We start from the raw sequence: 13,990 nt of genomic DNA on the forward strand, positions 1-13,990 counted from the left end.
AAATAGAATATAAATTAAACCGAGTTCTAAACGACAAGATCTCTAGAGGTAAACCGTTGAAGGCTTTAATTGCGGTATGTTATCAAGACGTAACTGGGGAAACCGAATCTAAAGTAAAAGATCTTTTTCAAGTTTCGGATCAGCACTGGGAAAACGCCCTCGATAAATTAAAACTCGCCAAAGAAGACATATAGATTGCTATACAAGATATAGATTGACCAAACAAGATTTTTCAAAACATATATAATAAAATGGAGACTCACACGTTTTACTTAACCGAGAGCGAGCAGACATTTAAATTGAGAGACGAGATCAACAACACCAAAGTAAAAAATATTCAGTTTGAAGCTAGATATTTTAACTTGACTAACGTTACTGAAATTGAGTGGGACACAAGCTTGGAGGGTAGGGCTGCTATTCAGGTTAATTGGAATACAGAAAGAGATTTAAAAATAGTAAAAGCAGCCAAAAAGAGATTGTTACGAGCTCACGACAGAGGTATTTTAGCAAAAGCAAGTATTATTATTGCTAATGAAATTTATCATTTAGATCAAGAGACCGTTGCTCTAAATGATCGGTTAACTTGGGTTGTAGACTATGGAGAGGTGAATGAAATACTTGACGGGATAAACAAGAAAAGGACCAAAGCAGCATTATTATTTGCAGGCCAGTCACAAGCCTTAGCAGAGATTTTTGGGGACAACCCACCCTCGGCCGAACCTACAGATCAACCACCACCTGAACCAACAGTAGATCAACCTCTGGCCGAGCCTGTAGAGGGTGCTTTTCAGGTTCTTTGGAAAACAGAAAGAGATTTTGAAATAATAAAAGCAACCAAATACAGATTTTTTCTTTCAAGATGTATTTTTGCGTTGGGGAGATGTTAATTATGTATAACGGGTTTGCCCTCGAGTCCCACCCGAGTAAGCTTGTGAGGCTTTTTTCGCAAGCTCTCGGACAAGCACTGAGCATACCCGTTATATATAACAAAAACAGATTGTAACGAGCTCACGAAAGAGGTATTTTAGCAGAAACAATTATTATTATTGCTAATGAAATTGACCAGCTAGATCAAGAGATCACTGCTTTAAATGATCGTATATCTCGGCCTTTAACTTTTTAGGAGAGGAATAAATTATATGAAGAGTTTGACACAAAAAGGATCGAAGCAGCATTATTATTTGCAGGCCAGTCACAAGCCTTAGCAGAGATTTTTGGGGACAACCCACCACCAGAACCATAGCCCAGCCAACAGCAAACCCTCTCGCGAGAGATAAAAACGACGAACCCAGAAGATTGAGAAACACTGAATTAGATAAGAGGCTTTATCTCACGGGTTTAAGAGGACCCGTAATTGATAGACTTCACCCTCAAGGCTCATTTCAATCGCTACCCGTGGGCGAAAGAGGAACCATCGTATTATTTCCAGGTTATTACGGCATAGACTGGTTTGACTTTTTGTTAAATTCGATCCCAGGTGTATCTTTCAAAGTTCACTCAGAGTCTAAGAGGGTGACATTGGCTATCACGGATCCCAACCTCAAGTTGAGGCTAAATAGAGAGGTGTCTAATTTTTAAGCTTGCCCAAAATCAAACTTTTACCCAACTTCATTTAAGAAGGCACGTATGATTTAGACCCCTTGAAATTTGCGTGTATTCATTGTGAACAGTTGAATACCCACGACAACTTTTATAACAGGCAGTTTCGGACTTGTTGGACGTGATACCTACTGGACCCTATAACTCGACTATCACTTATGACAGTAAGACGCCCAAACACTTAATCGACAGGAACATAGACGAGTTGACCTTTTCTTTAAAAAACAAGCTAGGAGAGCTAGTAGACAAAAAAGGCGCTGGAATTTTAATCGTGTTGGACATTTTTTTTAAAAGGGTATATAATAAAAAGATGACGACTAACATTTATCCCGATTTACCCGAACAAGCGGGGACCAAAATTTGCAGACTCAAAAAGATCGAAGAAATTAAATCCCAAATTCAAAGAGAATGCGACGCGCGGGAAGCTAGCTACAAAAACATTAAACGGGTACTCACTGCACTCGGTTACGTAGAGTACGGCGTGGAAGCATTGGGCGCGACCTCGGCAGCCGTCGGGATTTCCGCAATTTTGGACGTTGTACCGGACCCGTCGGACTTGTGATGGAAGGCATCATATCGGTGCGTTCGGCGCTTACGCGATAGTAAAATACGTTAACCGTAGACTCACCCACAAAACTAAAAACACGACCAAATTCGAATGTTGGCAGACGCTAAATCAAACACCATGGAGGATTACGTATCTCACGTGATTAAAGACGGCGATATATCCTAGGAAGAATATTTGTTTTTATTTTATCCGAGCTGAAAAAGTTTAACGAAATGAAAGAAAAGATTAGATCGAACACGAGCACCAAACTGCAAGCGAGCGAAGCGAGCAGTAAAGAAGAATTTGATCGTCAAGAGAGCAGGAGCGCTAGCCAATGAACGGGCGGTGGTTTAAAAAAAAAAGATCTTTTGAAAAAACTTGGAGAGTAAGTTTTACAAAGTCGGTTAAATACAAAGACCTACCACCTCCTTATCAAGCGGCCCAACCGACAGCACCTCCTTTAAAAGACTTATAAAATAAATGGGAGACAACTTTAGTAGTTTAACAATTTTAGTCAACAAAGAAAATTTCTTTGTAGCCAAGTTTTCAAATATAATGCACAAATATAAATTACTTAAAGTAACCATCGAAGAAGCCGTCAATCGCTGGGTGACCGATCCAATTTCGTTTCATCAAAATCAATTTAATTTTGCGGTCTATTGCGCGACGACTGCTTGTGGCGCTGGTTTTGACCTACCGAACGACAGCGGTCCCTATATGTCGGCTTTATTTAATTTTCACGTATATTACACCGTACGAAAATTATTTCGCCACTGTGTGATGCCCATTCCGAGCGACGACGTATTTAACGCGTTACACACTAGTTATGATCATCAGAAGTTTATAGACACATACCGTTTATACGGAGTAGATCCACACAGATCGTATAAACAAACTCGCGACACTTTGTCAAACGGGCTTGGGGCTGCTTTTTATTCAACGGGTAAAGGAGGCTGTTTTGCCGGTTTAAGCACAGACGAAATTGCAGCCTTTAGAAAATGTGCGACAAATTCTGCGGATTCACCGGCCAACGAAGAAGAACAAAAATAGAGCAAAATACGGGAACCAGGTTAGTTCCGGGTAAAAATTATAACAAATGCGATTTGCAAGCGGGAGAAAGCGGGAGAAACGCAGGTTTGATGTACATGTCGATAGATACCAATCACTCAACCGCTTACGAGGTATCTTTTTTACAGCAGTTGGACGCGGTCACTTTGGCCTGGTGGGATTTTGTTCCTAAAAAGTCTAAGTTTACAGACGTCAGGTTTAAAAAAGTGAATCTATCTGCGCTTACGTATACGCGTTACTCGGGGCACAAGCGCAAACAAAGACCAGCGTTTTAGCTACCGACACTGGATTAGACGCGCAACAGCAATTTATTACGATCGTGGAAGATATAATTGGTTCAGCCCCCAATCTTGGCCAGTCGATCAGCCAATTTCAAGATTCGTTGCAATATTCAAGAACACTTTTGAGGGTTAAAACAATAATATAAAAACCGCAAATGCGGATATGAGGACTGGTTACGTACCGAGTTTAAATTTGGGACCAGAGGTTGAAGATGATTTTAATAGCGAAGCGAGCAAACCAGAGCTGTTACCCAAAGCAAATTTAAAGCCGATTTTAGGTCCTGTTTTAGAACATAAGCCTTGAGACGTACACATCGAAGAAAAATCTTTAACCGTTGAAGCCGTTGCCGCGGGTTTAATCGGTTTCATGTTGTATAAAGTTTGTACTTAAACGGTTTGATTTAAGGTATGAAAAAACTAACCTCAAATTTGAGATGAGGTTTAACTTTTTTGTCTGTTTTAATTCCGTTTACATCTTTTTCACGTATGTCAAAATCAAAACACCCACGCCAACAAATAAAGTCCACACGTGATCTGTTACCCATCCAACAGCTTTACTCGCCACGTTGAAAATCCAACTTAAAACGCTACCGATGATTCCGGACAAAGCGCCTAGGGCTTTCAACCCGAGTTTCTTCAACACCTTTGCCAGGTTTGAGAGTTGCCGTTTGATCCAATCGATACACCCCCTTTACTTGGAGGAGCTGGCGCTGGTTTTGGTGCTGGTGTAGGTGCGGGCGTTCCGGAAACTCTGACGCTAGCTACGATGCTACTAACAATGGTACTTACGGCTAAACTAAAAGCCGTTAAAATACTTACGATCGTCACACCTTGTTCTCTAAATATCGTTCGAATCTTCTCGCGTAGCGTCAAATCCAAATCCAAATCCATTCGTACGAAGTTTATCCGTATTTCTATTGATAATGTCTAATCTCCCGGCTCTCTCGATTTGTAAATCGGCTAACTGTAGTTCTTGTCTTTCAGAATCTGCAGTCGTTTTTTTCTAATTTGTCTTTGACTTGTTGAATCTTATCGTCTAACTGATCTAATTTACCCTGATTTGAAATTAATGCCCCTTTGGTGGTTTGTAACGATTTGTCTAAGGCGACTAACTTTGATTTGATTCAGCTTTTTTCACCGATTTTCCATTATTTTTAAATCCTAATTCGTATCTAATAAAATCTCGAGCTGACATGGGGTCTTTGTCTCCTTCTTTGCCGATATGTCCAGCAGCTTTGGCATTTTTACATTTTGGTTTCTTTTGTTGGTTAATAGCACATCGTGGTATTTACCTTCACCTTTAAAAAATAAACCTCCACCTTTACCTTTGCGAAATTCTAATTTTTTATATTTAAACTTTGATGGTATATCTTCTCTGTCACCAAAATATTGGTAAAACTTGTTTACTCTTGGATTAGTTTCGAATATCGCGTTTCCTCGTTCTAACGTATCACCCCTTGGTTCTGTTACGGGTCTGGGGCTTAGCGTCAATTTTGGTTTGATCGGTTCTGTCCCAACTTTTAGTTCGGTTAGTGAGGTAGGTGCACCTTCTATACATGACGTTTCTTGTCGATCTGAAGATAAGTTATCGTTGACGAAATCTTGGTCGTTTATTTCTTGATCTTGATTTTGATCTTCCAAGAGAGATATTTCCTCCGGATCAAATCCTTCAGCCATTTTACTTTAACTTTAAATAAAGACGATTTAACAAACAACTTTAAGCAATGGGTAAACTCGCGGGTAATATACCTTGCGCCACTAGCCATCCCTGGGTGGCCAATGCACCGCTAGACAGCGCGGTCAATTTCAACGCGTCTTCGATAGATAATTTATTTGGGCCTGGTTCTGTGTTTAAAATCAATTTGCTAAACCTTACATCCCTTAAGTGTTTTTAATTTCCTCACGCATACAGTCGGGAACCACATCATTCTGTTTAAACACTGGTCAAATGAATTTCGGTCCTTGCAATGGAATTAAGCTACCCAAGCCGTATTTGAATTGAATGATTAAAGTGCCGGCCACTAAAGGCCATTTTACTAAGGCCACACGTGTTACTCCCTTTGGACTTTTTTCTATATTTGATAAATTGATCGGCCGCAGAGTCGTCTACAATGAACAGTGTATTTAACCCGTCAAACGCTTTTTGATAAAGTTCAACCGCTTCGTTTAGTTCTAGTCTTTCCCGATCTAAATCACACAAATAAACGTTTTCTTCCGCGTAAATCCATAAACGATTTAAATACGTTTTGTTTTTGTATAAAGTCGGACAAATAATTACGATCGCTTCAAACGTGAATCGGTACTCATTTTCCAGAAGATCCAAAATCCACTGAGTTTTACCCGACCCAGTTTTACCCACGATTAAAGCGCAGTGTTTATTTTTAAACATCTTACTCATTTTTAACTTAATAAACTAAATTCTTGAAATTCCCATCGTCCACCGTCAGTTGGGCATCCATAACCAAGAATACGTTCATCTTTAAGGTCCCGCAGTTTCGGCCTGTCGTTCCATCTGTATTGATATATCTCCCCCACCCCCGAGTGGTCTACCCGACCCGTGAGCCGAGTTATCGTTAGAGCGTCTGAAATCGAGCCACAAGCCGTACTTTTCTTTTAAATATTCGGCCATATCTACTCCGGTCAAATTTAACTCTTTCACTACCGCTCTCACCGATTCTGTATCTGAGTCTCCAAAGTATTTAGTAACCTCGTTCCTGTGTTGGTACTCAAACAGTCCCTGCGAATAAAGTTGATTTGGCTTGCCTTCGACCGTGATGACCGTTTTTGTGACGTGCGGATTATAAAATCTTCGGGGGTTTTTAATAGCCGGGTCTCTAAACAAAATCAACATGCCTTTTGAGCTCTTGATCGTTTGATCGATGCTAATGTTCCATAACGTGTCTGATTTATTAACCGATTTTTTTCCACGAGTGAATCCTGTCAAATAGGTAATAAACGAGCCCCTTATGTTTGCTCCTCAATGATTGGGCCGGCTCTCGATTGGTGACGACTTCGTATTTCGAAGTCAAATCCAAAATTGAATATTCGGCGGCTGTGTCCGACGAGTTGAACACTTTATCGTGGCCGTTAAAAGTTAACTGATACGTTAGGGGCTCTTTAAACCCCAACAGATATGATGGACACGCCCATGTTGACAGAATAATGTGTCAACATGGGCGTGTCCAGTGGAATCGCGTAACGATTTGTAAAAGCGTCGGCAATTGCTTTATCTTTACCGTTATTTGCAGTTTTGTTTTTATCGCCAACACCTAAACGCAACTTGGCCACATTTTCCTTTTCCAAACCAAAGTACGCCATTTTTTCGTCTGCGACAGAGGTAGCTAGTTGTCCTTAAAATTATGAAACACGTCTGCATCTCGGTAACTTACGATTTTATTACCTTGGAGACTCACGTTTCTTTCCGAGATTAAATTTCGCGCCATGTTGTTATACCCGCCCGGTTATCGTCTGAGGCGCCGTCTAGATCGAGTTTAAAAGCCAGTTTGGCGGTACCGGGTACAATTACGTCATTCATGCCTAAAGCAGGGAATTTCACGTTTAACCTGTTACCCACGGCTATTATGCTCGGGTTGTGAGTAACGGTTACTCCGCGTCTTTCCCCTTTGATCGCGCGAGGTACTTTAAGTCTGCGACTCGGGTTTAGTTTTTTGGTGTATTGATGTGATATATATTAGTTTTATATTATACGATTTTTATTTTACTGAAATACTTTAAAAAGAAAAGAAAACGCAATTAACGTTAAACCCGCTGCGAAAAATAGATCATTGTATTCCTTTCTAAACGTTTCGGATTGGATAGCAGCGATGTGATCGATATCGGCACGCATGTCGTCCAGGATTTGCTCGATGTTGCTTAGGTGAGCTTGAATTCCCGACAGTTGATCTTTAATTTCGCTATTCATTTAATTTACGTATTTTAAATGTGTGCTGTTTTAAGTATGGTTTGCCTTGGCATTCACAGATTCAAATTTTTTATTTGGTAGTTTAACTAAAATAACGACGCAGAAGCAGAACGAAAGCGTCACGACCTTGCATTAGAATAATTGACGCAAGCAAAGGAATCCTGGGAGCAAAACCACGTAAACATGTTAGACTTTTTAAACGTTTAAACGTTTTGTAAACGGGGACGAAGCTTTACGAGCTTACAGCGAATTGATCGGTAAAATATCATGCTGTTACCACCAGAACTTAAATTGTCTGATTTCTACGAGCCTTCCGAGGATCAAAAAATTCGTGAGTTTGTTTGGATTATAGGTGGGACAGCCTTAGTCGGTTTCTGTTATGGGAAAGGAGAAAGCGCGGTCGATCATCTACAAGAAAAGACCGGTGCGGACAAATCAGTTATTAGAAACTGGCTAAAAAAAAGCGGGCTATTTGGCAAACATATTTACCCGCAACAAATTACGTACCGAGACCTACAATGCTCCAATCAGAGTCGGTCGAACCAAACGAAGCGCATCAAATGGATATCTTGTATTTACCCTGGGACCGCGTTAAAAGAAAAACGTTTAAATACGCTTTAACCATAGTAGACGGAGGTTCGCGGTATAAAGAAGCTGAACCATTGACAAGTAAAACGGCCGAGCAAGTGAGCGAAGCGAGCAAGAAAATTTACGAGCGATCGCCCTTGACCTGGCCCAAATTCATAATGGTAGACTCGGGATCTGAATTAAAGGGCGAGTTTAAAAAGTTAATGATTAATCATGGGCTAGAAATTCAAGTGGGCGAGCCGGGTGTACATAGGTCGCAGGGGATCGTGGAAGGGTTTAACCGCACTTCAGCAGAAAGGTTATTTGGTCATCAATACGCTCAAGAAATGTTAAACGTAGGAGTTCGTAACGTGGAATGGGTAGAACGTTTGCCTCAAGTTGTGAAATCGTTAAATGAGGAAAAAACGCGTTTAATTGATGCCGTTCCTGCAGAAGCCGTCAAATTAGACCGAGTGAAACAAACACCGAGTGCACCTGTTAAAAGCGCGTCGCATGAATTACTTCCAGACGTGGTCGTTAGATATTTATATTACCCGGGCGAGCAAGAGGGCAGCACCGTCAGAAGGGCGACAGATCCCGTCTGGTCAGTGGACGTTTATCAAGTGGAAAAGCGCACCACTTTGTATTATTTATTAAACAGGCTAAATAGGAGTTTCGTCAAAGAGGAACTTCAGGTCGTACCCGAGGATACCAAATTACCGTCCGAGTCTTAACTGAATTGAGGGATCTTTTCTTTCTATCAACCCCATTTGATAATATGTAGCGCTTTGTGTCTAACGGCGAGAGACTCAACTTATTTTGCGACACCATGAATATCTGATGTTTATCTGATCTAAATAGCTGCTGTTTATTGAAATGCTGCTTTGTTCAAATAGGCAGCTTTTATACATCTCGTGGGTTAGGTTCTTTTGGGTTACTACTTTTGTTACCCCTTTCGCCTTCTTTGAATTTTGATCGGTAGTTAGGATCGAATACATTTTCGGACGTATTCAAACGACCTCTGAAATTATTTGCCCACCAAATTCGTCTTTCATTTTGCCTATGACTTTTTTTATTTTTTGAATCGTAAGGGCGATGATCGGGCGGGTAATTACTTAAGTCAAATAATGTATGTCTTTTATTCAAGTAACCGTTTAAATCGTCAGTTTGGATGTGAACTAACAGAGAATCAGTGTCCGTGAAAGTAAATTTACTTTTTCACCAAAATTTGATTTTAGTTCGTTGTAATAAAAATCGTACATTAAAGTTTTAGATAACTCGAGCACACTTACTCCGCAATAGATCGGCTCATTTAGCTTGGTCTTTACCCGATACATTTCCACAAATGAGAGATCACACTCTTTAAACGGTACCGGCGATTTGTAGTTTGGTTTAAAAGTTGATTTTTTATATTTCTCAGATTCTTGTAAGTCCCTCAATAAATGACCGTCCATACGAAAGCGCACGTTTTCCATCGTCTTTCCAAAGACTGAGTTGTTCATTAATTTGAAGAAATCCTTCTCAAAATCAGATTTAACCAATTTGCGTAACTCGGTATTTTTGTCGATGTAGCTTTTCATCCAAGGCCACTGTTTAAACGACATGACACAGTGTACCTCTTAATACCTCCTTTAATTCGAATCTTCGTTCTAAATATATATTTTTGTTTGGTACCCAAAGTGACCACGAGTTTGTCTGACGAGGTTACTTTTTCTCCGTTGCTAATTAAATTTTGTCGGTAGCTTGAAAACCATTCATTGGGAATTGACATATTTTCAGGGGCAAGTGGAAATCCGTTGTGTTTGTCTTGTAGGTGTTGCGGATAGTCTAAAGTCACTTTAAACATGTAACCGTGCGTGTCTTCGGCTCGTAACTTGGAAATAAACTTGGGAGTAAATTTGTCTAAGCTTTTTAGCCACTGAAACTCACCTAAGGGTAACGATTGACTCATAGCCCAGCCGTATAAATTATTTGCGTCTAGGTAAATGATGTATGACTCCGGTTGATTTGGGTCGTAGTCAGGTAAACTCATATTGTTCGCCTTTGCATATCGCTTTGCACCCACACTCGAGATACCATCTCTTTTTGCCCTTTCAAAAAACAAGTGCTTATCAATGTCTGTCAGTAGTTCCAGTTTTACACCCGAGTGTTTTAACAATGCATCCCAAGAGAGACCCGGTGATGTGTACTAGTTGGCCGGGTCAAGGCCGTAGTTCTGTGTACATACTTTACGGAAATTCTCAAAAACAGCCGCTAGCAATAACAAAAGGCCAAACCAAAGGCTTGCCATACTTTTTGGGCTCTTAAATGTTCTTGCTAACCACCGTAGACTGCTACAGAGAGCTATAAAAAGCGTCTACTGGTGGTAAGCTCGTCTCTTGGAGCAGACAATAAATTTGTATTTTCTGAAAACCTTTCGCGAAGTTAGTTAAAATCATCGGGTGAACAATTTTTAACCAACCGATCCAGCGAGGTCGCCGTAAAACGAAATGAGTCTTAAAACCTAAGTTGGCCAAGGAGAGCGAAATATAGTTCTCAGTATTTTTAGCAATTAATTTTATTTTTTCCCGTTGTACTCGTCAGCGCCCTGCATAATCAAGTGCGCGTCGTATTTTTCTAAGTTGTGTAAAATCACCGGAATGGACGTTTGATTCGGGACAACTCTTACCTTGAGATTACAACTGGCATGTGCTGGATCCCGGCCTTCCCCGTCACGTGACAATGATCTCTTATCTCTAAATTTGTTGATGGGCTTTTCACACGTCATACATAGAAATTCTCTAAACCCAGCTTCATTTGCAGAACTGTTTTCAACTTTTTCGTCCTTTGTTTTGGCTCACATGGAAATGGGCACTGACACTGAGATTCTTTTGTTTTGCCGACAAGCTTTTCACAGGTCCAGCAGCGATTACAATTTTCGTAGATTTTTTGTAACTCTGGTGACCAGACCAACGGCTTTTTATTTTTAAACGTTTCGTTGATCTTGTCTGCTTCCTCAGAAAGCGATTGTACAAATTTGGTGGCCGCGTCTTTACCTCTATAAATCTTGCGTGAAGTGCATTTACCGTCACATCTGACTACCGCGTATAAGTAGCCACAAGGCTTATAAATTTGTGTTTTGACCGTGTTTGTATCTGTTGGCGGTAATTTTTCTAAAACAGACTCACAATCAGCGCGAATGACAAAAGGGGCGGCTTGTTTGTTTTTATAATTTTCAAACTTCAGAATATTTTCGCCTTTGGCGGGTAATTCGACTTTACAAGTAGCAACGTCTAACCCTTGGCGATCTTTTTTGTGCCTGTTTAACTTTTCTTCCGTTTGAAAATGCGACATGCAGCTAAAGCCCAGTGTTTTTGACCGTTGTGTTGATCGACATCACCCGTCAACCGAGAAAGTTTTTAATCCAACAATAGTGACTCTTTTCAACTTGGGTAAAATGAAGTGAATTTATAGGTTCAGACATTTTTTGCTTTTATAAAGAATACAAAGGCCGTCTTTTTTGTCATAAACCAAACACATTGATTGCTAAGTTGTTTTGCGATTCAATACGCGGGATTTGTGAAAATGGTGTTGGAAAAGCTTATGTTCGTAAAATTTAGGCCATCTGCTATGTAATTCGAGGTGCGCTCGTTATTGATTCTAAATTTTGGTTTTGTTTCTAACTGATTTTTGACGTAGTCTGAATATAACTTTGAAGCCGCTGTCAGTGCCCATCGGATACACTGTTGATCTTTGTTTTCTACATTTATAATCGCTTTTTTGTGCCCCAATTGCCAAGGTAATGGAATGTAAGTCGCACCCACCGGGTTGTATTTAACCACGTTGATGTAAAAGCTTTTACTTTATCAAACACCCAGCCAGAACCTTTTTGTGTATGAGCCTCCACGTCCTCTGTTTTCCCCTCTGTTCAGCGAGTGCATATTTCACATCAGCTTTGGTCGCAACTGTTTTATTTTCGCTCGGAGAGGTGAATACGCCGAATTCAGTTTTTCCAATCTAAACTGCACTTTTAGAGCCGTTTGCAATTTGTAAGAACCCACTTCTTTTAACTCCTCCAACGTTTTCTTCTCGATGAAAGTTTTGTAAAAATCAAAAAAGCGCACGAGGTCGTATTCAAAGAAACGGGGTATCCATTCCCAATTGCGGTAGTTGTCTTTAAAGCGTCTGACGTTTCTAATGTCGACTTCTGCAATTTCCTCGGGCTGAGGGTAAGCTTTAATCACTTCAATAAAGTCTAATTTAACATATCTGTCTTTGTGTGCAAAAGTAATATTATATGTTTGAACCGTTTTCAACAGCTGGCGATATGACTGATGCGGGAGGTACCTTAATTTTTTTTGGTCTGCCCGTATGGCTTCAATGGGCTCTGGTTTAGTGTGAAATTTACGCTTGGGTGCTGGTAATGGGATATTGTATCGCTTGACAAATTCTTCTCAAAACGTCTTCTTAAATCGATTAAAGGTCGATATAGTAGAGGCCTGTGTTGTGGGTTGCTCATGTCTCTATTTATATATAGGTTTCAAAAATTTTTATGATTTTTTCTATCGACTTGACTTGGCATGTTTTTTTAAATATTGTTATTTTTATATATAAGGCCATTTATTTAAGGCGGTTGTAAACATAGCACATTTTGCTTTGAACAGAGCCGTGCTTTAAGTAGAAGAGTCGAGGGCAAGTCGAGACTTGTAGCGAGGGGAAATGCCCTTTTTTGTTTGAGAGTGATTGTTTGTGCGATCGGTACCGGTCACGAGTTGTTTACAGGGAAAAGTGCGCCGGGGTCAAAAGGTCAAGGTCAGTAAAGTGGGAATCCCCGGTGCAAGTGGCGGGTGAAAGGGGAGGAAAGGGGAAGTGCGCCAGAACTCTCCAATCCCTACTACTGAAAAGTCTTCCTAGGAAGGTTTCCATCTCATTTATGCTGAAGAAAACTGAAAAAGACATTGAATAGGGATTGTTTTATCCACAAAATAAATCTGAGACAATTTTAACATACGGTGCTGCACTGGCCGTTATATTGGACAAAGTGCCTTGTCACAGGTTAATGAGCTCGCGCGCAGTAATACAACCATTTGGTGGAATGCACCCTTACACAGACGCGCCTTCTCAACATTCTGGCATTCACGAAATTACCAGTAGAAATTCTCCGATTTGAACGTACACGCGCACCCACAGACATGGTAACGTGAAAAACCTATATAGTACTGCAAACAAACTCTGTCACTGAAATTTCAATATTACTGTGCCCATCTGTTTCAGCCTTGACTGGTAAGGGAACAGTCCCACTTTGGGAATCCATTGAACTCTTAATGGTGAGTTGTTCGTGTTTGTTTTCAACAGAACATGTCAATGTCCGTGCGTACGTCTCCCATGGTGGCGCTTTCAGCACGTATGAGGCAATGTGGGCAGGGGTGCCTATGGTGGGTATACCGCTTTATGAGGACCAAATAGATAACTTGGTCCACGTAGAGGCACAAGGCGCTGGTCTCACGTTGGACATCAATGACCTCACATCAGAGACTCTGAGCCGAACCATTCGCAGAGTCATGACCGTACCTGGGTAAGAATGGATATAGCAAGGACTCAATTAAAAAGCTTTAGTTTCACGGCTTATGTAGTATATCCATTAAAGATGATTAAAATTCTCAAAATCAACCTTGGTTTAAACTTAAGACGCATTTTATTTTTAATTACACAAATAAATCAAGATATTGTGCACCTTGCTTGCAAAACCATTGTCCCTTTAAAGTATAAACAAAACGTTATTTCACCACTGCGCTTCCTACCTTAATCCGGTTGCATAACAAATATGGGAAGGAATGCCCCTCTAATAAGTTTTCTTGGTAGAAATATTTGGATTGTGCTCCTCTAAAGAAATGCCCACTATTAAATGTTTTTTTTTAAATGGGAGTGAAATTTTAAAGGTTAGATGTGACTGAAATTCTTAAGATCACAATAATTTCATCTTTGAAGTGTAAATTGCAACGGACGTTTTTTACTAGTGTTCTTATA

General features: G+C 40.3%; 1 protein-coding gene across 1 annotated transcript in view; it reads left to right on the forward strand.

Annotated features, from left to right (window-relative positions):
• LOC110985452 (UDP-glucuronosyltransferase 2B10-like) overlaps nt 1-13,990 on the forward strand; it is a 36,189-nt gene that overhangs the window by 20,672 nt on the left and 1,527 nt on the right. Inside the window, exon 4 of the mRNA XM_022246486.2 lies at nt 13,319-13,538. Coding sequence (XP_022102178.2) covers nt 13,319-13,538 — 220 coding nt within the window. The remainder of the gene's footprint in view (nt 1-13,318; nt 13,539-13,990) is intronic.

Source organism: Acanthaster planci, linkage group LG09 (genome assembly GCF_054643075.1).
Source record: "Acanthaster planci isolate LZ-2023a linkage group LG09, COTS_SCS, whole genome shotgun sequence".
NCBI classification, from domain to species: domain Eukaryota; kingdom Metazoa; phylum Echinodermata; class Asteroidea; order Valvatida; family Acanthasteridae; genus Acanthaster; species Acanthaster planci.